This window comes from Thalassophryne amazonica, chromosome 3 (assembly GCF_902500255.1).
Source record: "Thalassophryne amazonica chromosome 3, fThaAma1.1, whole genome shotgun sequence".
NCBI classification, from domain to species: domain Eukaryota; kingdom Metazoa; phylum Chordata; class Actinopteri; order Batrachoidiformes; family Batrachoididae; genus Thalassophryne; species Thalassophryne amazonica.
Window position 1 is genome coordinate 78,289,745 of NC_047105.1, and position 25,823 is coordinate 78,315,567.

Genomic DNA, 25,823 nt, shown 5'->3' on the forward strand with positions numbered 1-25,823 from the left:
TTTGTGATGACATCGGAAACTGGCAGCTTAGAAAGGAAAAGAGCGGAGAGACCACAGAGACACCATGACCACATTATCACCTGCTTAGTTTCTGCTGACTGAAATCATCAACAAACCAATGTGAGAAAGATCTGACAATTAGCTTGAAAGATGCTGAAACAATGTGAAGGGACATAGGGAGGAATTCTGGTTCCTGGCAGACCTGCAGCAGATATCAGAAATTTGTGCTGTTATGCTGAGTTAAGTGCATAACACGTATATATCTGAAAGTCAGGGTGAAGAATTTATTCTTTTTTTGTTTGTCTCATAAGACTGACCCTATTGTCATGCTGCTACTGGGTCATCCTCAAACTCACCTCTGCATTCATAGCATGCAAGTTTCAGTAAAATTGCATAAGAAAAGAACACTCAAAGTACAAAATGCAAAACTCACACACCCACTTCACTGGTAAACTATGAACCATGTGCTAATCTGAAAACCTCAAAGAACTGTCAGCTTACTATATTAACATGCTGCCTCTAATTCAAGGAAAGCAGAAGAGAATACTCAACTAGGTTGCCTAGCTTTGCTTCTTTGAAAGCTGTCACATGACGTCTTTGTCTTTGAATTACTTCAACACTACCCTCCCCCAAAGCTTCCTATAAATGAAGGGCAATTCGGTATTGCAAATGTTTGGAATCCTGACATTCAATAATCATTATATTCGGGGCAGGAGTTTACAGATGGAGTGACCAAGGTGGATCCAAGTGTGGAATTTGGTTAGCACCTTCAGTGACATATACTCGGCCCGGTTTCATAAAGCAGTCTAACCTTATTTAGTTGAATAAACTCACTTAGTTGACTAATTTTTTTATGTTAGTCATTGCACAAAGCGCCTAGTCGACTAAAGTTTCACGTTACCCGACTAAAGTTTTTAGCCTGGTACAGAGGAGGCTAATTTTATTTTAGTCAACCAAATTTCAATGTCTTACCTCAAAAATGCGGCGGCTATCATGTACCACTACTTGATGGAACACTCAAGAACACCACTACGTCGCTTGTATTCCTCCAAAAGGAGCGCTTCCACTGCTTTTGGCCATGGTTGCAGCAGACGATGACTGTCGTGATATGTTTGCGACAGTTAGCCACCGGGCGTCGCTGCTACGCTGAGCAGCGTTGTGTGCACAAAAAGGCTTGATGGAAATGTTGAAGAAGAACTGCTAGGCTAAGTGCTAAGCACGTCCTTCTGCAGTTCGCATGTGTCCATAAATGTTAATAAAGCCAGTTAAGGAAACAAAGGCTGGATAGTTCATGACAACAACCAACCTGGAAGTAAACAAAACTGTCACGCACTGGAGGCGTTTCTTGGCAACGGCACTAGTGTGGCCGCTATGTCCATGAAAATTGTCAACTAATGTAAAATGGCTAATCTCCAAGTTTAGCTGTTGATGTGAAACAGCGATTACACGGATAATGTTGTACGACTAAGCGTAGTCGACTAAATCATTTTAGTAGATTGAAAGATTAGGCTGCTTTATGAAACCAGGCCCAGGATGATCACTATAAATAAATAATCTCTCTTTATATAGGGCTTGCTCAACAATAACAACTACTCAAGAGAATTAGAGAAGCCTGTGAAGAGCTTAGAGTCATGAGGTCAGGGAACAGAGATGCTTGGTGAGGTAATACTCGTGCAGGAAATCAAAGCTGCGAGTCTTTAGGGTCTTGGTGCTTCCAGTCCTACTGTATATTTGTCAGATTTGGGTGCTAACCAGTGGGTGCTAACCAGACTTTGGAACAAAGTCTCTATTGAGGATTCTTTGGTACCATTGGAATGACTTTGTAGAGACAGGTCTAAAACTGCTCTCACACAGAAGGTGTGTCCATGGCATGTGGGATCCACTGATGTGCATGTGCTGTCAACACTGGCAAATGCTGGCATGCACACGCCGTGTGAAATTTACTCAGAGGCATTTGACTTTGCTTGTAAAATGGGGATCATCCGTTGCTTCCTGGCCAGCGTTTTCTCAACTTTGTTTTTTCCTAGTGCTTTCCAACCTCTCACACAGACACCATGTGCATGGCATGTAAGGGGCAACCATGTGATGAGTGAAGTTGAGTGGTGAGTGTTTTGAACATAACCAACCATTTAGCATTGTGTAACGTATTTGTGGCAAGTGTTGGCATGTTTGTAGCGGACAGTGGCGAGGTGGGTAGTTCAAGCTACACGCATCTCTAAACACCACAAACACACTGTGTGTGAGAGGGGCTTAAGTTATTGCGGTTTCCATCTTACTGTATGGTTGTGAGACTTACAGCCTAACCAGTGACCAAAGATGACAACTGGATTTCTTCGATACTAGATGTCTTTTCCACCAATCAGGCCCGTATGGTAGTGTGACCAGACGGAAGCAACTCCTTAGTAAAAGGCACATGGCAGCCCACCTGGAGTTTGCCAAAAGGCAGCTAAAGGCCTCTCAGACCATGAGAAACAAAATTCTCTGTTGTGATGAGACAAATATTGAACTTTTTCGCGTGAATGCCAGGCGTCATGTTTGGAGGAAACCAGGCACCATCCCTACAGTGAAGCATGGTGGTGGCAGCATCATGCTGTGGGAATGTTTTTTAGTGGCAGGAACTGGGAGACTAGTCAAGATTGAGGGAAAGATGAATGCAGCAATGTACAGAGACATCCTGGATGAAAACCTGCTCCAAAGCGCTCTTGACCTCAGACTGGGGCAATGGTTCATCTTTCAGCAGGATAAAGATCCTAAGCACACAGCCAAAACACCAAAGGAGTGGCTTCAGGAAAACTGTGAATGTCCTTGAGTGGGCCCAGCCAGAGCCCAGAACTGAATCTGATTGAACATCTCTGGAGAGATCTGAAAATGGCTGTGCACTGATGCTCCCCATCCAACCTGATGGAGCTTGAGAGGTGCTGCAAAGAGGAATGGACAAAACTCCCCAAAGACAGGTGCACCAAGCTTGTGACATCATATTCAAGAAGACTTGAGGCTCTAATTGCTGACAAAGGTGTATCAACAAAGTACTGAGCAAAGGGTAGTTATGTTTCCAGCTGAAAGATGAGAATGGACTGACTGTTTGCCTGAGTGATTGCCATCCAGGATCCAAGTAATGCTCCCAGACCTAGTCCTGGAAAAATGTTTCCAAATGTTTTACATTTGATTTGAGAAAAAAAAAATTGTTTCATACTCACTCACTCATCCTCAAATGCTTATTCCAATTAAAGGTTGCGGGGGGCCTATCCCAGCAGTCATAAGGTGTGAGGCGGGGTACACCCTGGACAGGTCGCCAGTCTGTCGCAGGGCCACATATAGACAAACACATTCACACCCGCACGCACACCTACGGACAATTTAGTTTCCAATTCACCTAACCTTCGTGTCTTTGGATAAATAAATGCATAAAGCTACTGTGCAAACGGGCAAAGCAGAGGGACAAAAATTTAAGAAGTTCAAGAATAAAAATCAATCAAATAACTAAAAGCAAAAATAAAAGATCAAGATAAAAAACAAAACTAAAAACCATAATAGACTAAATACATAAATAAAGTTAATGTGTGTGTGTATGTACAATTGTACGACTGTGTGTGGACAGTGTAAAACATTTATTCTGAAAAAAAGTGGTTACTCTGCATTTAGCACCTTCATGGCAGAAGGTTTGAATGACTTGTCATTGCGGCTTGTCTTCTTTGGGGGGGGGGGGTATTAACATATTAACATGTACAACCTCAGAACAACTGCGTCTGACAATTCCTGGCTCACCCCTTTACACATATCCACCGCAAAATGTCACTGTTCACATTCCAGGTTAGACTCAACCTCCTCAGTAGGTTTGGAGATAAATGAATCACTGGTTTTTCAGTAATCGTGAGGACCAGCCAACACGCAGATGCAGGTGAAACCTTCCTTGGCGGTCACAACAGTTTGGTGTAAAGACATGTTATACCTGTCTCTCTCGCATAGTTACACAGAAACAAACCCAGAAATGAAATGGCACAATCACCACCAGACGGGGCAAAAGCGCCAGAAGAGCAGTTATGAGGTGGGTTTGTGATATGACTCAGCTAAAGGCAGGCTGCAGACATCCAGGCTAACACACAGTGAGTTCACAAAGGGGTTTCCCGTAAACTGATCATTGCTGACTCATTCATTTTACATATAGTAAATTTACACATATTACACAATATGCATGCAAATTATTTAACACTGGCACCAAATATATTTTTTGAAAGACTGTAAAAATGCAACACTTAATATAGCAACTTATTTTAATTCAGTAAAAATGTAGCCACTTTTTTTTTCAAATTGATGGACTGTGACCAGAATAAAAAAGAGAGAAAAAAAAATCTACATATTTTACTTATCACAGATTCCTGCAGTGAAAACCCCACACCGGACCCTTTGATGTCCAAAGTCATTCCAAGATGAACTACAATAGGCAGAGTCAAGTATGTATGTTACTGTTTTCATGCAGCCTGTTGCCCACAGAGACCAGGTCAATGCTGGATGTGGTTGTATCCATTGGCACACTGTGGCATCACCATGAGGACGACACTGAGGACTGTGATGATAAAAACAAAGTAGGTATCTCAAAAAGTGATGGCTTGGGTGTGGATATTAAAACTTATATTCTTTCATATTCCTCTGTAACTGTGGCATCATCAATGTGATTTAGATCACCAAGCTATCAATACTTGCAAAAATAAATTAAAGAACTAAAATTTCATTCAACAGAAATAGTCCATGGGCCAAGCAGGTTTTCAGTACCACTTAAGGTGATGAAACGACACTTAGAATCCAATCTCAGTGTACCACGGCCTACACAAAAATGTATGATAACCATCCCAGGGTGGTAGCTGTAGCCAGCTAGGAGTCAATGAAGAATACACAGAGGTCAAAATGTAAAAATCCTCCAGTCATGTTAAAAACTGACTGGATGGATGGATGGATGTTAAAAACTGTACTACATTATTTGTCTGATCATAATTATTCCAAAAAGGTATAGTTTGGAGTATCTATCAGTTTGTACAGGGGTCGAAAGTTAAAGATGCTCCAATTTCAGTAAAAAATTATGCAAATTATTGTTTGGGTTAGTTCTAAAATGGACGAGTTTGCACCATCTTTCATGCTTAGTTATTATGTTACAGGTTAAGACATGTCACAAGTTACAGAATCCACTGGGCATTGACTTGGTTTGACCTTTACTTTGGAGAACAAACATTAGGGGTATTAGGTAACAACAGTGAGCAATCAGTCCCTGGTAACCAGACAACCTCTAAACAAAGAAAATATCTCAGTATCTCTCAGTTGTAACACATGACATCAATTAAATGTGCCAAATAATAAATACAATTATTCACAAAACTTTCTCATTTTAATTTCATGCATTTTCAGTTAAAACCAATTATAGAAACTTTGCATAATTTATTACCACCCTTGAAAAATGTCAGCTACATATTTTACACAACCCAATCTAGAACCTGTGGATCCTCATTGGCAACGAGCTAGTTGTCTTTATTTCTTGATAGAATATCAGAAGATAAAAGACATGCTTCGGTTAGGGCCCCTTCACACATAGCATGAATAAGTACAAATCAGGGCGAATCACGGCGGAACAGCTCGTATGAGTGAACCATGAAAACATCGAGCCAATGGGCAGGCATGAACGATGCTGCTGCAACAGTTTTGTATACGCGGGAATACAGTGCGAGCAGCTACGCGATGTGGTTACACATCGCGCAGCTGCTGTGAAAACAAAAAAATACATGCTGCCCACAGGATCTGAATCTGCAATTTCCAAAAGCTCTGATTGCCAGCCAGAAACTTTACCACTGAGCTACCATCGCTGTCTTATAAAAGGTGCAGGAAAATGACTGATATCAAGAAGGACATGGACATATTTTAAAAACAATAAAACCACACACCATATAAAAACACCACATTTTATTGAATCCCTCTTATCAAGCCAACACGTATGATCCGTATGATGTTCCTCTGTAGATCACCCATGGTCACAGATGTACAGTCATGAAATGACATTAATGATGAAGCAGGCCACTCTTATCATGTCTGCATCTGCTGGTAATGCATGTCTTGTGGACAGCGCACCACAGGACAGACACCGCGTCATGTGGAACAGAGCTAATGTCGGTGATGTGACATTCAGATCACCTGCTGTGTGTTATGATCTGATGGTCCGTTCCACCTGTATGGGCAGCCTGTCAATGTGAGCGGCATGCGCTCGCTCACTGCAGCTCATTGCAACAGTGATATATGTTTTTATGTATGTCCACGTGAGGACAGAAAGCAGATGCACACACATGTCACAGTGGACAGCTGTTAGCTCATGTCTGTCCAAACATGGTACGTGTTCTCCAGCTGGGACATCCAGAACCAGAGATCTCAACAGCTGCTCCTGTGGGTGGACACAACCCCTGTCAGTTCAGCACACACACCAACATGTCACTGTGTCTGTGTTATGTGAGCTGTCAGTGAGTCTCTGGTCAGCAGCTGACAGGCACCTCGCTGTGCTGCGTGCGCTCAGACCTGCCTGTCCGGCTCCCATGTGATCATGTTTGTGCAGCATACATATCAGCATTTTATGCAAGTATGCCCTCCCCCTCCTGGCATGCCACATGTGTTAGTGGGGGAGCGGAGGGGGAGGACGCGAACCACATGTATGCCACATGTGTTTCGGGGGGGGCTGGGAGAAAACCGACACACACGCACACGTGTGATACACAAGCAGACCACATGTGTGTTGCTGTTTGCAAAGTCACATTCAGGGGGGCACGTAGACAAATTTCACATCCAGCTCAACAGTGATCGTCTGCTGACTGTTTTCGTGATGATAGTGCAAATGGCCACACATTTTCTAAGTGCCAAGCGAGTGGTGTTAGATGTTCATGTTTGTCACCTGGAATATGGCCAACACCTGCTGCGAGAGGGTTCCATGGGCTCTCACAGGGTACTCTTTGTCTTTCTGCTGCTGGTGTGCGCAAATAGTTGTAGCAAAAGGTGTACAAGGCATTAGAGGCAGGTACGATTTTACACGTATTGTATACGATTCCTGCTTCATGCGCACTGAATGCACAATTCAAACTAATTTGTACTGTGTGTGAAGGGGCCCTTAATATATACTAGTAGTTTATCTGCCAAAATATGGGACTGTTAAGTTCTGATGTAACGCATCACGTGATAAATCTGTTTCCGGGTCCAAACAAAAGCTTATGGTTATGTAAATTGACAAGATTCATTTCATAAATGGTCGGTACAGCCGCTACAGCGTCAGCAATCAAAACAAAAGGCCAGGGTAGGGGGCCTATGTGATCAGTTGTAGCCACTTCTGTTTCTGATTGTCATCGGCTGGGAATCTATAAAACGACAGCTCCGGTGATGTTTCTGACCTATTGACTCAGTCGCACATCCGGGAACTCTACCTGTGAGGTCTTAGCTTTGAAAGAAGCTCAGCTGATGCAGACGACCACCAACCACAAACAGCTGACAAAGCGCGCACTTTTTTTTTTTTTTTTTGGACCCGAAAGTTGAAAATCACTTGATGTATTACGTCACACTTAAGAACCGAATTCAAGCAACCACACAGCTAACTGAGTGTTATGGAACATATTAATGGTGGTGGATTCTCAGCCCAAGAGTTTGCCTTGTTCTTTCTTGCTTTATGACATCATAATTCTAACTGCCCTCCTCTGTCCACTTACACTTTCAGTTTGCTACATGAGTGGCACCTTAGCATCAACTGATAGTCCACATGACTTCAGGCTGGGTGCAAGTGATGCAGATGGACTGCTGATCATGACGTCAGCCCTGTGGGGTTATGTCCTGCTTGATCTGGTTGAAACTACTACATGATGATGCAAACTTTCTGTGAATGAAACTGAACTTTAGTTTGAACTGTGACAAATCATTATGGCTCATGTTTTGCAGAGCTTATCCTGATAATAATTCCCCTTGAACATCTGATAAAAAAAAAAATACCATTCTTGCTCAATATAAACAAACTGGGGAGAATGCAGACAGGCTCTGGACAAGTGTACATTCCAAAACAGAAATATCACTTAAGGGGGGAACCTGACTACCATGCCAACCACACAGTATACTTATTCACTTGTTCATTTGCCAGTTTGTGTGCCCAGACAGATCCAGGCTTTGACGCTCATTGACAGCTCACTTCTCCTACAGGCCTAAACATCTGTCTGTCTGTCTGTCTCTCTTATGTATCACTCACAAAATCCACAGCGTCAGTCTTTAACCACAAGCAAATTCCATTTCCCTCTCAAAGTGCAGCATTTCCTTTGTTATGTAAAGTGATTCAATTATGTAATTTCAGCAAATTTACAGCAAAAATCAAGGGAAAAATTATAAATTACACATACTGCATCTGTGGTCCTGAAGAGTGGAACAATCTTTTGAAAAATATTTGGGAGGAAAAAGAATTAGTGAATATCTTTAAGAAACAGCTAACTCACGTGTGTCACTGAAAAAATTCAATATTCTGAGTAGCTGGGTAAATTTGGAATATGTTTGGGTTTGTCAGGGTCATTTTAGAAATGGTCTAAAAAAAAAGTAACTTAAAAAAATACCAGTGACTTATTTTCAAACCCAGACAACCAATGATTTAAATAATTTATGGTTTCACTCTAATTTTAAAGCTGTGCAGCCGTTCAAATTTCACGAAACTATCAAAATTTAGTTTACTGAAATCTAAGCATTATAATGCCAGTTTATTTTTGTGACAAGTTGCAAAATTACAGCTCATTTTAATGAAGAGAACATACACTCAACAAAAATATAAACGCAACACTTTTGGTTTTGCTCCCATTTTGTATGAGATGAACTCAAAGATCTAAAACTTTTTCCACATACACAATATCACCATTTCCCTCAAATATTGTTCACAAACCAGTCTAAATCTGTGATAGTGAGCACTTCTCCTTTGCTGAGATAATCCATCCCACCTCACAGGTGTGCCATATCAAGACGCTGATTAGACACCATGATTAGTGCACAGGTGTGCCTTAGACTGCCCACAATAAAAGGCCACTCTGAAAGGTGCAGAATTTGTTTTATTGGGGGGGGGATACCAGTCAGTATCTGGTGTGACCACCATTTGCCTCATGCAGTGCAACACATCTCCTTCGCATAGAGTTGATCAGGTTGTCAATTGTGGCCTGTGGAATGTTGGTCCACTCCTCTTCAATGGCTGTGCGAAGTTGCTGGATATTGGCAGGAACTGGTACACGCTGTCGTATACGCCGGTCCAGAGCATCCCAAACATGCTCAATGGGTGACATGTCCGGTGAGTATGCTGGCCATGCAAGAACTGGGACATTTTCAGCTTCCAAGAATTGTGTACAGATCCTTGCAACATGGGGCCGTGCATTATCCTGCTGCAACATGAGGTGATGTTCTTGGATGTATGGCACAACAATGGGCCTCAGGATCTCGTCACGGTATCTCTGTGCATTCAAAATGCCATCAATAAAATGCACCTGTGTTCTTCATCCATAACAGACACCTGCCCATACCATAACCCCACCACCACCATGGGCCACTCGATCCACAACATTGACATCAGAAAACCGCTCACCCACACGACGCCACACACGCTGTCTGCCATCTGCCCTGGACAGTGTGAATTCATCCGTGAAGAGAACACCTCTCCAACGTGCCAAACTCCATCGAATGTGAGCATTTGCCCACTCAAGTCGGTTACGACGACGAACTGGAGTCAGGTCGAGACCCCGATGAGGACGACGAGCATGCAGATGAGCTTCCCTGAGACGGTTTCTGACAGTTTGTGCAGAAATTCTTTGGTTATGCAAACCGATTGTTTCAGCAGCTGTCCGAGTGGCTGGTCTCAGACGATCTTGGACGTGAACATGCTGGATGTGGAGGTCCTGGGCTGGTGTGGTTACACGTGGTCTGCGGTTGTGAGGCTGGTTGGATGTACTGCCAAATTCTCTGAAACGCCTTTGGAGACGGCTTATGGTAGAGAAATGAACATTCAATACACGAGCAACAGCTCTGGTTGACATTCCTGCTGTCAGCATGCCAATTGCACGCTCCCTCAAATCTTGCGACATCTGTGGCATTGTGCTGTGTGATAAAACTGCACCTTTCAGAGTGGCCTTTTATTGTGGGCAGTCTAAGGCACACCTGTGCACTAATCATGGTGTCTAATCAGCATCTTGATATGACACACCTGTGAGGTGGGATGGATTATCTCAGCAAAGGAGAAGTGCTCACTATCACAGATTTAGACTGGTTTGTGAACAATAGTTGAGGGAAATGGTGATATTGTGTATGTGGAAAAAGTTTTATATCTTTGAGTTCATCTCATACAAAATGGGAGCAAAACCAAAAGTGTTGCGTTTATATTTTTGTTGAGTGTATTTACCTGGGGGGAATTCCATAATGAATATTTTATTTTCCTTTCAAAGCCGTCTGCAGGAGGAAGTATGTTTATGTGCATATGTATGAGAGTTTGAAATGACCAGAAATTACCTTTGACCTTGTGTGATGCGTGCACACAGGATGTGCACGTTAACATCCATAAGATGTCTAATAAATCACTTCAGAGGTGTTATCAGGTTTCAGAAACAGCATTTTTAGATTTAGAAGTGTTTATTTCTCGCTGACTTTTCCAAATTATATGAGAAACAGATTTATGCAGAAATAAGCTGTTTCAGAGCATTATATGAACCCCCTATTTAAAGGCTAATAATTAAAATAATGGTGCCAAATATGATTCTTTTTCTGACTTAAATCTTTAAAAAAAAAACAAAGGTGGTCCACCTTTAAGTTGTGCTTTTATAATTGCTTTTAAAAGTTATTGCACTGCCTTTTCTTTTGTGTTTAGCTCTGGTCTTTTTAATGTGTGACTTCTATTTGTCAAGGTACATGTATTTTTACATCACCACATTATTGTTATCATTTACTGTGATTTTTAATCAGGATTTTAGTTCTGATTATTAGTTATTGTCACATCTGTGTTACTGTGGCTAACTGCTGCACTATGCAAAGATTTTATACACTTTTACTCTGCCTAGATGTCAAATTTGGGAAGAAACTAACAGAAGCTCATTTCAACTCCAGTGTATCCAGAAAGTATGCACAGCACTTCACTTTTTCTGCCTTTTGTTATGTTACAGCCTTATTCCAAAATGGATGAAATTCATTTTTTTCCCTCAAAATTCAACACACAATACCCCATAATGACAATGTGATTTTTTTTGTATATTTTTTTCACATTTGTTAAAAAATATTAAAAAAACTAAGAAATCACATGTACATAAGTATTCACAGCCTTTGCCATGAAGCTCAAAAGTGAGCTCAGGCGCATCCTGTTTCCACTGATCGTCCTTGAGTTGTTTCTGCAGCTTAATTGGAGTCCACCTGGGGTAAATTCAGTTGATTGAACATGATTTGGAAAGACACACACCTGTCTACATATAAGGTCCCACAGCTGACAGTGTATGTCAGAGGACAAACCAAGCATGAAGTCATAGGAATTGTCTGTAGACCTCTGAGACAGGATTGTCTCAAGGCACAAATCTGAGGAACAGTACAGAAACATTTCTACTGCTTTGAAGGTCCCAATGAGCACAGTGGACTCCATCATCTGTAAATGGAAGAAGTTTAGAGCCACCAGGACTCTTCCTAGAACTGGGCACCCGTCTAAACTGTGGGATCAGGGGAGAAGGACCTTGATGATTATTCCTGAGAAAAATCACAGGCATGCCACTAGGTGGCAGACAGGTATATTGTAGATAGATTCATCCATTTTCTATAGTCACCTCCACCAATCAAGAGTCAAGGTGGAGCTGGAGCCTATCCCAGCAGTCACAGGGGGAGAGGCAGAGTACACCCTTGGACAGGACACCAGTCTGTCACAGGCTGTATATGGTAGATTATAAAAGCAAGATTAACTTCCTTTTTGTGTTGATCTTATGGATTAAAGTTCACCTCATCATGATCAGATTATTCATTACTTTTATGTTCATTATATGCCCTGTAATTATGAAATGGCCAAGATGATAACATTTATCGTGTATGAGTAATCGTGTGAACAAATAGGAGATGGAAATGAAACATGAAGGGCCTTTTCTGTCATGTACAAACAACATTTGTCCTCTACAGCCTCAGTCCAGAGACCACCTACAGATAAAGAATATTCTTTACTGTCATTGTAGAGGGGAGATTCAATATATACATATGGTATGAATAAAGTACAGTTTAAAAGTGTCTAAACATGTAGGGCAGTGATTATGAAACACTGGGGGAACATTTAGGGCAGTGATTGTGAACATTGATGGAGAGACGCTGCCTTGATCAAGAGCAGCGAAAGGAGGAGAACCTCATGAGCATACATGGAACTGGAACTGGGCATGGGAGGAATCAAACCCCAGACCTTCTAACTGTACGGAAAGAGTGCTGTCCACCGAGCCATCTATCTATACCGCAACTTTTGCAGCGTCAGACTACAGTGAATACATGGTCCTACTCCAAAATCACCTGTATCTCGTCAGCTGCATTTGGATAGTGTTGACTTAATCTTTGGAACGGGACATGTCCTGTGTATCTATTCATTCACCCAGTGCATTTTACAGGGAACATGCCTGGGCTTTTCCAAAGCCAAAGAATAATTCACACTGCTTAAAACTTTTGAAAAGTAATTACAAAGCTGGTAACTACCTAATAATCCAAAATGAACACACTTAAAAATGCAAAACATGCTTGATTATTTCTAAATTTACAATTTTTTAGATGTGGGCATAAAATAACATAAGTGACAAAAGATAGGTGGGTTTGTGAAATTTATAATTTATATAAGTTTTGTTTCTGAATTTCATTGTGTAGAACATTGCCAGAAAAATAAACAGTGGTAATTAAAAGTATTTACCAATCTTTACAAAAATTATCATAAATGTTAATTCCATGAAAGTGATGTCTAAAATTGGATATATTGTCAAATGATAACAATTGTAATTACACATTCTTTTTTATAGATACAGTGTTTGTAAATATGTGAGATTGCATTTAAGTGACATATCTACACACAAATATATGAAATATATAATATATATAATGTTATTTATAGTTAATTTTAAAGTAGGCATATCACAATTCAATAATAACAATGTATGTTTTTTTTATGCAAACTGATTGATGGAGGAAAAACCATGTGCGATATACATTTCTGAAAAAAAAAAAAAACAAGAAAAGAAAAAAACCCTCTTGTTAGCCCCATTACGGTAAGTGCCTCCACCCACTGTAATAAGTTCTCAATTCTGACTATTTAAAGCCGATGAGTCCACACTGAAGATAAGCACTTGTCTCCTTCGTGTTCTCTTCCTTCCTTCCTGGAGGATTCCTCACACCTTGTCCTTGGCGCACCTTCTGTCCGCAGCATGACGGTCCTGCACGTCCTCCTGTGTGTCCTGGCCGTGTCCACCGTGTTCCGTGGCGCCCTCTGCGGTCCCGTCTGCAACAACCAGTGCTGTCGCTTCGTGGAGGGCTTCCCCGTCCGCTTCAGGAAGCTCCGAGAGAACTTCTCCCATCTCAGAGACTTCTATGTGAGTGCGGTGGCTCCATCTGCACCGGACGTCTGGCTGCTGCTGCTGTCGGCGGCGTCTCACGCTTTGTTTTTTTTTTTTTGGTTTGTTTTTTTTTTTGTCTCTGCAGGAAGCAAACGACGATTTAGACACAGCTCTGCTGGACCAGACCGTGGAAGATTCCTTCAAAGTAAGTCCTGCTCCCGCATCCCACTCAGCTGGGCTACCCACGTTACGTCCTACCGAGTAGGGGTGGGCGGATCGATCCTAATATCAATAATATCGATACCAACGCTGGTATTGATATTGAACGATCCTCAAGAGAAGTGCTATGAAGGGAAGAAATTCCTTATTTTTTGTATTATTTTATTGTTCGACTTGAAAAACAGAAAAAGTTTGAAACTGTTTACGGTATTTGTTGTATTGTAGTTTGTCAGCCCTCCACCTCGGGAGATTTTGTTTTAAGTTGTGTTGAGTGATTTTTTTTTAACAAAAATATTGATTGTGATAATAATTTTGTTGTCACGTACAATATTTGGCGAAAATCTATCCTAGGTCTTTTGGATCCTTTGGATCTATGAAGCTTAAATATGAAAAAGTATCGGTATCGATATCAGCGATACTGGGCCTGTATTTACTTGGTATCAGATCCAGACCAAAATTCCCGGTATTGCCCACCTCTACTACCGAGCCTTACTGTGCATACGCACAACACACAAAAAAAATGTTTTTTTCCCCAGCGGTCAGTGCTAATTATTTATTTTTCCACTTTATTACAGCTGATACTTGATTTCCAGTTGTTGAATTTACTTATTGTTCACAGTTTTTTTATTATTATTTTTGATATTCTCTGTATTAGCGTACTTGTGTTAGCTTTCTGGATCCCAAGCATTTGGTGTTGTCAGTAAAGTTCTGTTCACATTAATCCTGCATTCCACGTTTGCTGGTTTTAAGTCATTTGAAACAGCAGATACTGGCTAAATGACCAAATTTAGAACTGTTGTAAGCCACTTGACAGACCCGTCTATAAATTCAGTGTACAGTAGGACGTCTCAACAAAGTAGGACAGCTTGTCAGAACACTGGTGTCGCGGTCTGATCGGTCCCCCTGCCTTCACTGCGTATGCGTCATTTCGTAGATTCAGCAGCGATGAATCGATTATCACCTCATTTCTGCTTAAAACTGCACTTTACAATGATTTAAGAGGTTTTTCTTGTTGTCATTATTATTCCCTTTGATCAGTTTGGGTGTAGAGAGTCAGACTCAGATGCACTGATGTCGCATCTTTTATTATGAAATAATGCTGAATTTATGTGGAAGTGATTGTTGTGCAAAAGCTTCAGATATATGTCACTAAGATAGATGATGACTGGAGTGCAGTTTTAAGCAGAAACGAGGAGATAATCGGCAAATTGCTGCTGACACTCCAGAATGGCACATGCACAGCGAAGGTAGGGGGACCATTCAGACGGGGGGACTGATCAGCACGTGACACTGGGTCCATGGAGGGGGTTCTAAAATTATTATTCTTATTATATGATCGTTCACACACAGAGCCCGTTTGGCTGCCACACCATGGACAGCATCCTGGACTTTTACCTGACGACAGTTCTGCCCATGGCCATGGCCGGAGTGACGGATGAAATCAGGGACCTGAAGCCGCACATGGAGTCAATCCAGCAGATCTTTGACGAGCTGAAGAGTGGCGTTACTAAATGTGTAAGTAAAAAACTGTTACTCAGAATTAATGCATCAATTGTACTGAAACCTTACGGACATAAACTTTGTGATGCTCTTAATGTTATAGCTCTTAAGTGGTCCAATCAGATTTTAGTCCAGCTTTTCCAGTTAGAAACACTTTAGTTTGCTTGTGGAACAACATTATAAATTCTCTTGGTATAAGCAAAACGAAGGCCTGAAATAGTGCATTTTATATTTTTGTAACATATTTAACAGAAGTCGAACCCACATAGTCTAGTGGGTTTTAATTTTAAAAGTCTTTACAGATCAGATTTCGTTAAAAAATGTGGCCAACATGGAGTGGCTCCACACCGATTTGGTGTTTCACAAGAAAAGCCTACCACAATAAATTGCCTTAATTGGGAAATACATGCAGGGGGTGATGAGTTGGCATTAGAAGTACTGAAGATGTTTTGAATTTAAGGAAAAAAATACAACTAAAATTTAACATTTGCTTCTTTATTTTATTTATCAGCTTGGAAATTTAATTATCCAAGTTTCATTGGGCAATGCACCAAATTTCCCACATTTGAGATGATAGAGATGGGTACTTTTGTATCAAACAATTTCAGAAATTAACAGTATTGAAATGGTTGATTTATATTTGATTATAGTCCAAACTATCACATTTACATGAGTAATTACCTAAAAGCATTTAGGTAGTTATTCCTGTATTTGTGATACTTTGGATGAATTGAGGTTTGCACAAAGGGCATGCACACAATGTGCAAACTAAATTTTCCGGTCATGTCTCACAGGAACATGAGACTATGTGTCACAAAGTTTAAAAGCATAGCTGTATATCACCCAGATGAACCGAAAACATCCTTTCGATTTAGAAGACTTCAAAACGTCTGGGCAAATACTGCAGCAAGAAAAACAATCACTTTGGCCTCATGCGTAAAACTATGTAGAAGAGTCAGACCATAGACCTGCTATGTGTGCATGTGTCATGAGTAAGCAGAAGTCCAGATAAGAACATTTGTAACATATGTCACAAAAGTGTAAAACACAGCATTTACAGCCTGACTTTTGTTTATAGCTGTGTAGTTTCTACATACAGGGTGACCCCCCCCCCCCCCCCCCCCAAAAAAAAACAGAACCCATAAAAATTGTAATAAATCCTACCAAGGTCTTAAACTTAAGCTTCAGTCTGTGTACGATCATTCCCCAAAGTTTCAGGTAACTTGGCCGCTTGCGTAAAAGTCACTCACCTTCAACCAATTAAGGGTCGCAGGGGACTGGAGCCTATCCCAGCAGCCATAGTGTGTGAGGCAGGGTACACCCTGGACAGGACACCAGTCTGTCACAGGGCCACAAACAGACAAACAAACACATTCACACCTACAGGTAACTTAAAGTTTCTAGTCCACCCAACCTGCATGTCTTTGGATGTGGGAGGAAGCTGGAGCACCCGGAGGGAACCCACGTAAACACAGAGAGAACATGCAAACTCCACACAGAAAGGCCACAGGTGGAAATCGATCCCATGACCTTCTTGCTGTGGGCAACAGTATCAAACACCAAGTCATTGTGAAAGTGCATAAAAGTCATGTTCTGTCAAAATCATGCTTCAAATGGTATGATTTGTTTGCCAAAATAGGCCTCCAGGCAAAATGTCTTTTTTTGTTGGGGAAGACTATTGTTCCAGTTGCCAGCAAATCATACCATTTGGAGCATAATTTTGACAGAACATGGCTTTGTAGGATTTATTGCAATTTTTATGGGTTCTGTTTTTTTGTTTGTTTGTTTGTTTTGGTGGGGGTGGTCATCCTGTATGTAGACATGGGCTTGTGGGACGTGGAAGTTTAACGCAAAACTCAAACCTGTATTTTATTTTTTTTAAACTTGTAACAGCTCACATTATCTTCATTTCCTTTATGCAGAGGAGGTATTTCTCCTGCAAGAAACAGTTTGACATCAGCACCTTAAACTCCACTTACAGTCAGGTAAGTGTCTCTGTAGTTCCAGTTTTGAGTCCTTCACATATGCAAAGAAGGTTTCACAATTAGTTCATGAACTTGCTGCTCTGAGACAGTGAATGCCAAACAGTTGAACACCTAGACAAGTACGCAAGCACTTTGAAATGACTTGTCATAATAAAGCATGTATGTGTGTGTGTGTGTCTGCAGATGGAGAGTAAAGGACTGTATAAGGCCATGGGGGAGCTGGACCTCTTGTTTAACTACATTGAGTCATACCTGGCATCTAAGCGACAGAGAAACTGAGTGATCTCCTGTTGAACACCTGCTTACCTCAGTTACCCTCCAACCTTGTACATCGAATTTCAAACAAACGTTTTTGCACTCCTTTGCATTCAAGCCATTGTTTCCAGCTGTGGAACGTAACGCTACGAGTACTGTGTTTCTCCTGAACTGATGTCTGTTTTTATAAGGCTTCAGTTTATTGTTTTTTTTTGTCCTGAGGACAAGCATGTTTTGGATTCACATAGAGTCTATATAGTGTTACAACCAAAACTGTCACAGATATCTGCAGATATCTCTGATATCTACTGTATTTAAAACATCAGGACTACTTTATAGTATGTATTGTATTTATTTACACAACTTATGTTGATGGATGAATAAAATTCTTGATAATTATGACTGCCTTCAGGTTTTTTTCCACCGTCGTCAAGAGATGCAACATCTTGCTATGATGTGCCACATCATGTAAGAACATATATAGTAAAGCGCTGAATGCATCATGTTTTTGCAGATGTGGGGAAGCAGTAGTGTCAACACGACATGCTGATGCACTAACCTCAAACGTGACCCATATACAACATTTACCAGCAACAGCTCGGCAGTATCTTTACTTACAGTAAGCGTAACTAGGAAGCCTCATCCTCATGGCATATAGAGGTTTGCACAGTAACTCTCACGCATGCAAAAGCGTGCTTGTAAATGATACACAACAATGTGAACTAAAACAAAAAAAGGTCAAGGTTACTTGTACTAATGTGTCACCTTGATGACTGTTACTCAGGCAGTTAAAAAGGCAACAATGCACATGAAAGAAGCTCTGAAAGCCTAGCAATTCAGGTTAAATCAGTCATTGAATAAATAGCAGTCCACCTTTTACAATTTGTTACTATGACTCAAAAACAAGTTCTACAATCTTGCACATCTTCAAATTTAAAGGGAGTATGAGGAGGAGCAACTTTACTAAAATGTGCACCGACGGTAGCAGAGGGAATTAAATTGGGGGGATGTTGTAATAAAGTTAAAAAAGTTTTAAATGTAATCATAAGTAATTAAGCCAGAGGATTAAATTATGTGTTATTCTTCATTTTACTGACATAGTCCCAGGGTTTGGATGTCAAAGTGGGCGCCGGTGGCTGGCCTATGCTCATGTGTCTGAGTCCAAAAAACTCAACCTGATCAGCAGATTTCCAACACAACTATAGTGTAAATATTCCTTTAACTTCTGCCGCAGAATGGTCAAAGTTAAAAGTTGCCAAACATACAGTTCACAAACTCTCTAAAGTCAATCAATAGTCCTACAATAGATAACGTAAAGCTTATGTCAATCAATAAATAGTTTCTAATCAAGTGCTGTACATTGCCACATCTACCTCACTACAGAACTACTTTAGGTCCTTGATGGCAACCATCTTGAAAGTAATTTACTTCAGTCAATGGGTGTGTGCTCCAACTGCTGGGTTCCTCAACAGTTAGACACCTACATGCTGGATCACGCAGTGAAAAACATACCATTGGTCAAAATGCTGTAATGTTAACTCACAATGCAAGTGATTCTCCTCCCCTAAGTAAAAGTAAGTAACCCTTCATTTGAAACAAAGTCATTCCAGTGGTACCCCAAGGATCCTCTGATGAGATCTAGACCACAGACATCAAGTCATCACCTTGGGATACTGGTTAACACCCGAGGCTCACAAACATACAGTAACACAAGAAGCACCAGGGACTTACTGTACAAAGCGTGCTTACGCACAAAAACATAGCGTACGTCCGTCTGCACGCCAGCTTTCAGATGTATCAAAAGTGAAATGACTGTGGAAATGTGCGACACATCACGCAAAAATTCTGACTGGCCAACCGTTAATAGTGTGAAAACAAGAAGTCATCAGAGTGATGTGCACATCAGAGACACACTGATGAACATTTAATACACTCACATGTTTGCAATTATGGGTGATTCTTTAACTACGGGCACTATTGGCCTTGTAAATGTAATTTCCACCACACCATTGCCTTACAATATAAAGCGCCTTGGGGCAACTGTTTGTTGTGATTTGGCGCTATATACATGTGCTCTGATGTCACTGTGTATCTCCATAGAAACTACCCAAACAATCTTTCATACAAACTGTTTAAAGGGACATTACAGTGTTGTGGTGGAAATTACGGCAATAGTGTGGGACAACTACATTTTGTTTAAAAAAATCACAACAGTTGTATGACATTGAATACCCCAATTATGTTTTGATTATTTTACTGATATTTTATTCAGAGATATTTTAAAACATTAGAAAAAACGTTTCTTTACCATTCATTTTTATCATTGAAGATCAAAAGTCTGGGTGTGGGACAAGCGCAAAACGGCAATATTTGCATATAATGATGCTGAAAAAAGGTGAAAAAGTCATCATAGACTACTAGAACAAATTTCTTAACACACTTTCAGTGTAAAGATAACTATAAAAGTGTGAAATTTCCCCTTTTTTCTGTTTTTCATACAATATGATCAAAGGACATAATAAGTGCCCGTAGTCTAAGAATCACCCTTATACGGGTGGATATAAAACCATGCGCAAAGTGATGAGTAAAATGGCACTAACAGTTGCTGCATTAGCATCAGAGGACCCTGCAAATGGTGCAATCTGATGTGAGCGTGTATTTGGAGAACGCAACGATTTACTTGCAAATGACAATAATTGGCTCATAAACCAATTTTGATTACAAAGGCCGCTGATACTGGAGTTGTGCGCAGAACTGCGGCCGCCCCAGAGTGCAATACGGTGAGTAGCCAGGATGGGTGTCTGTGTACACACAGGTGCTGACAACCCTGCACTTCTTGGCAACAGGGGCATTCCAGCTTGAGCTGGGCGATCACTCAGGAGTGTGCCAGTCAACGTTGAGCTGAGCCATGCCAGCTGTGTGGAACGCAGTCATCAGAAAGTCATCCAGATACATCCTGTTACAAATCGTCATTTGCAGCGAGAGCCGGTTTCCCTGTAATCAGAGCTATTCACTGCATGCATGTTCACATCGTATGTGATGCGCAAATGCGCATCAGGATGGTTTTTGGCACTGTGCATAATGGCAGCTGCTCAATCAAACAACTTTATTAATCCTACAAGGCGCAATTAAGTAGCTGCTTGTTGTGTAAAGAGTGTATTTGTGTAATTTATCTGAACTTAAACCAGCGCAGCCACATTTGGGCATGTGCGCATTCAAAAAATGTTTATTATTATTGTTAAGGTTTTTTTGGGGGTTTTTTTGCTTGATGGTGAGCTGCGAGCTTCTTAACAGGCTTCCTGTGTTCCGTGTTTTGTGAACGTCACACTGTCAGCGGAGGCGCACCTCATCTTTTTAACGTCAGTGTGTGCACACTGTTTTGCGTGACGGCCTCACACACACACGCTCCATAGCTCCTACAAACATTTTTCCTGTTTCATCATTAATCCATACTGAATAAACTGTCCCTGTGTGTCTCCACATAATTGCCAGTCATCTGAAGTATAATTTATTTCCTGTGTTCATGTTGTGTGATGTGATGGTGTGGGGAATCCCTGGTCATAGGGCTTATTTACATAAAATTGGATATTTAAATGGAGCGTGGCCAGTGAGGGGTTTGGTTCCATGTTGAATTCCACGTTCAGTGGGACGTGCATGGATCCATGCCTGCGCACACTTTGATACATCTGTATGTTTTTGTACTTATGCCAGTTTCTGGGTTTTGGCGTACACCATGTTAGAGTAGGAAATCCATGCAAGTCTTTGTACATGAGGCCCCCAGACCATAAAGACGTGTACCTTTGTTCTCCTGCAAAGGTATCAGCATCACCAAACATCTCTATCCAGCAACCGCACGACTCCATGAGTTAAGTCATGATAACACCACAAAGATGTCATAATTGCTCCCCCCCCCCCAAAAAAAACAAAAACATGATTACACTGCCAGTGCAGTTTACTTTCCCAGTGTAGGCCAGTACCCATTTATAACTGGGTGGACTGAAACCCTGCAGGTAAAGTGTCTTGTACAAGGACAGACATATCAGCTGACAAGGAATCTAACCCAGCCCAACTCCTTATCTCATTCCTGCTCCAACCTGAAATTTCTGGAAAGAATTTCACAAAATCAGATATTAATTTTGTATTTTCTGATTAGGGCAGGGGCAGCATGGTGGTTTAAAGGTTAGCACTGTTGCCTCACAACAAGATTGTGGGTTCGTTTCCAACCCAAAACCTTTCTGTGTAGAGTTTGCATGTTCTCCCTGTGTTTGCGTGGGATCCCTCCCGGTGCTCCAACTTCCTTCCACACCCAAAGACAAGGAGGTTAGGTGAAGTGGAAACTTTGTAGTGATCGTAGGTGTGTGTGTGTGAATGTGTTTGTCTATATGTGGATCCGAATGTCTGGAGTGTACCCTGCCTCATGCCCTATGACTCCTGGACTATAGGCACCAGCCCCCTGTGACCCTTAATTGGAGTAAGCGGGTATACAAAATGGATGGATGATTAATAGTAGGCGCATTGTTAAATTTGAATGGTTCCAAATCCACACAACCCTGTAGAAAGGATTTGTATGAACACAGCCAAAGCAGATTTCTTTCTTCTATTTCTCACCATATATAGTTTTTAAGTTGCATGTTGCTTGAAATGAGCTGATCACAGTTTAATTTCCACCTAGGTGGCTTTGACTATACCTGGAAAAAAATAAAATACTTGAAAATGAATGCATCCTACCATTAAGCGGTCAGCAAAACAAAACTCTAATCCTTCTGTCCACATTTGTTCATCTTTGTCAAGTGACTGAAGATCACGGGTGTCCCGTGAAGTTACTCCTGACCTGACTCAGCCACCTGCGCTGAAACCACCCAAACACATAATCAACAGTTCGCTTAGTCAATGCAGGAAGATCTGAGGTGAGTATCATTTCAGTGATGACTGGGTGTTTGAAAAGAGGCCATTCATAACATTTCTCTGATGGAGTGTGAGTATTTAAATTTGTTCATGTCCAGTTGTAGCAGTTTTATGAAGGAGTGGGAACACAAAAGGCTCGTCTTCAGAACCCAGATGCATTTTTGCCGTGTGGTTGTTCACAGTGACGGTGCAGGTTAACAGCATATCTGGTGCGGAATGAGTGGTTGAAGTTGCAAAATGTGTGTGATGTTAAATGGCAGCCTCAGAAAAAATTAAAACCTTTATAGTTTAGTCTGCAATGCAAGGTCGATTTTTTTTTTTCTTTCTGTGGCATTATTATTGTTGTGCAACAGCATATTAGTTTCAAATTTAAGACAAACAACAAGAAAACTTGAGCTTTACATGCTTAGCAAATAGTAAGACCCTTCGGCTGCTCCCTTGCTTTTGGGTTTTCCACAGCAGATTCAAGGGGGATCTACATAGTGCCGCACAAGCAGCTGGTGTACTTGGTCACGGACTTGGTGCCCTCGGACACAGTGTGCTTGGCCAGCTCACCAGGCAGCAGCAGGCAGACAGCGGTCTGAATCTCTCTGGAGCTGATGGTGGCTGTTTGTGGGGGTTCTTAATTTCCTTGCATGAATCACAGGACCTCGCGTTCTGTTCACTGGTATGGTATCTTTCACATGATCCTCCAAAAATAATAAATCACGTAACAAATTTTGTCTCAAAAGAGAAGTTGTGCATCTTGATCTCAATGGGACAAACCTGGTTAAATAAGTATATATATATATATATATATATATATATATATATATATATATATATATATATATATATATATACTCAACAAAAATATAAACACAACACTTTTGGTTTTGTTCCCATTTTGTATGAGATGAACTCAAAGATCTAAATCTTTTTCCACATACACAATATCACCATTTCCTTCAAATATTGTTCACAAACCAGTCTAAATCTGTGATAGTGAGCACTTCTCCTTTGTTGAGATAATCCATCCCACCTCACAGGTGTGCCATATCAAGATGCTGATTAGACACCATGATTAGTGCACAGGTGTGTCTTAGACTGCCCACAATAAAAGGCCAGTCTGAAAGGTGCAGTTTTGTTTTATTGGGGGGGATACCAGTCAGTATCTGGTGTGACCACCATTTGAGTCATGCAGTGCAACACATCTCCTTCGCATCATCCGTGAAGAGAACACCTCTCCAACGTGCCAAACGCCAGCGAATGTGAGCATTTGCCCACTCAAGTCGGTTATGACGAAGAACTGGAGTCAGGTCGAGACCCCGATGAGGACGACGAGCATGCAGATGAGCTTCCCTGAGATGGTTTCTGACAGTTTGTGCAGAAATTCTTTGGTTATGCAAACCGATTGTTTCAGCAGCTGTCCGAGTGGCTGGTCTCAGACGATCTTAGAGGTGAACATGCTGGATGTGGAGGTCCTGGGCTGGTGTGGTTACATGTGGTCTGCGGTTGTGAGGCTGGTTGGATGTACTGCCAAATTCTCTGAAACGCCTTTGGAGACAGCTTATGGTAGAGAAATGAACATTCAATACACAAGCAACAGCTCCGGTTGACATTCCTGCTGTCAGCATGCCAATTGCACGCTCCCTCAAATCTTGCGACATCTGTGGCATTGTGCTGTGTGATAAAACTGCACCTTTCAGAGTGGCCTTTTATTGTGGACAGTCTAAGGCACACCTGTGCACTAATCATGGTGTCTAATCAGCATCTTGATATGGCACACCTGTGAGGTGGGATGGATTATCTCAGCAAAGGAGAAGTGCTCACTATCACAGATTTAGACTGGTTTGTGAATAATATTTGAGGGAAATGGTGATATTGTGTATGTGGAAAAAGTTTTAGATCTTTGAGTTCATCTCATACAAAATGGGAGCAAAACCAAAAGTGTTGCATTTATATTTTTGTTGAGTGTATATATATACATACACACACGCCACACGCATGTTGTAGAGAAGCTTAAATCTTTGACTGGACTGGGTTGCTTGATGCGAGGACATTTCGCTTCAAATCGCAGAATCTTCCTCAGCTAAAATTCTTGCTCTGGTAGTCTGACTTCTGTCTTGACTCTTGTAGAGAAGAATAATCTCAGAATTCTTGTAGAGAAGATTATTCTTCTCTACAAGAGTCAAGACAGAAGTCAGACTACCAGAGCAAGAATTTTAGCTGAGGAAGATTCTGCGATTTGAAGCGAAATGTCCTCGCGTCAAGCAACCCAGTCCAGATGAAGATTTAAGCTTCTCTACTATGGAAACCACCCGGACAACTGAGAGCCTACACAGAAACACACGCATGTTGGTTTGGCACAAAGTTTACATCAGATGTCCTTCATTACATTACATGGAGAAATGTGGTAGGGGTGGGATTTGAACCGGGAACCCGCTGTACTGAAAGTGCACTGACCACTTGGTCACTACCCCTGCTACATGCTCAGCAAATCCATTACCATTTTCCCCTATGTTTGTATGAGTGCAAATACCCCCGCCCCCCCCCCAACCAAGCTTCAATGTTTTTTTAACTAACTGATCAGCCCCTGTATTTAAGAGCCCAACAGATCTGTTAAACATGCAAATGACAAACAGGACATACATATTTTTATAAGAAAGCCAATTATCTCACCTTGAAGATGCTGCAGTCCTACCACCATGTGACATTCCAGTGAAATCCAGCTGTTCAGTAGGCGTTCCACTGATAAGGGCCATGGACAGAGACAAATTGACAATGAGATCATTCCTACAAAACAATCTGTTTTTCATGTTTCGCAGCTTAAAATAACTGGGCTTTAATGCGTGTTAAATGCAGATAACTCATATTCTAATGCAAACATTTTTTTCCGCAAATCTGATTGGTTAATTGTGTGAGATTTCAGATGGTATAATATCGGGGTAACAGTGGCAAAATATTAGACCATTTCACTTTTGGATGTATCACTCCGTGCCCTGACCGGTGTTCTGACGAGATGTCATTCCTGTCGACAGGCCAACCCTCCGCAGTCCAAAGTACCTTATTCCAAAATGAAGCTGGCTTGTCCAAATGTGCTTTAGCATTCCTCAAGCGACTGTTTGTGGCGTGTACGCAGAAATGGCTTCCTCTGCATTACTCTCTCATCCAGCATCTCCTTGTGCAAAGTGTGCTGTATAGTTGAACGATGCACAGACACTATCTGCAGCAAGATCATGTTGTAGGTCTTTGGAGCAGGTCTGTGAGTTGACTATGACTGTTCTCACAATCCTTTCAGATGGTATAATATCGGGGTAATGGTGGCAAAATATTAGACCATTTCACTTTTGGATGTATTACTCCATGCCCTGACCGGTGTTCTGACAAGATGTCATTCCTGTCGACAGGCCAGCCC

The 25,823-nt window shown here is 41.3% G+C and overlaps 1 protein-coding gene across 1 annotated transcript; it reads left to right on the plus strand.

Annotated features, from left to right (window-relative positions):
* The first annotated feature begins 13,433 nt into the window (after positions 1–13,433).
* Positions 13,434–18,310, plus strand: il10 (interleukin 10). The gene is made up of 5 exons (XM_034167703.1): positions 13,434–13,598; positions 13,708–13,767; positions 15,132–15,296; positions 17,204–17,266; positions 17,450–18,310. Exons 1-5 carry the CDS (start codon positions 13,434–13,436, stop codon positions 17,543–17,545), a joined length of 549 nt encoding a protein of 182 aa, XP_034023594.1. The 3' UTR covers positions 17,546–18,310.
* The last annotated feature ends 7,513 nt before the right edge of the window (positions 18,311–25,823 follow it).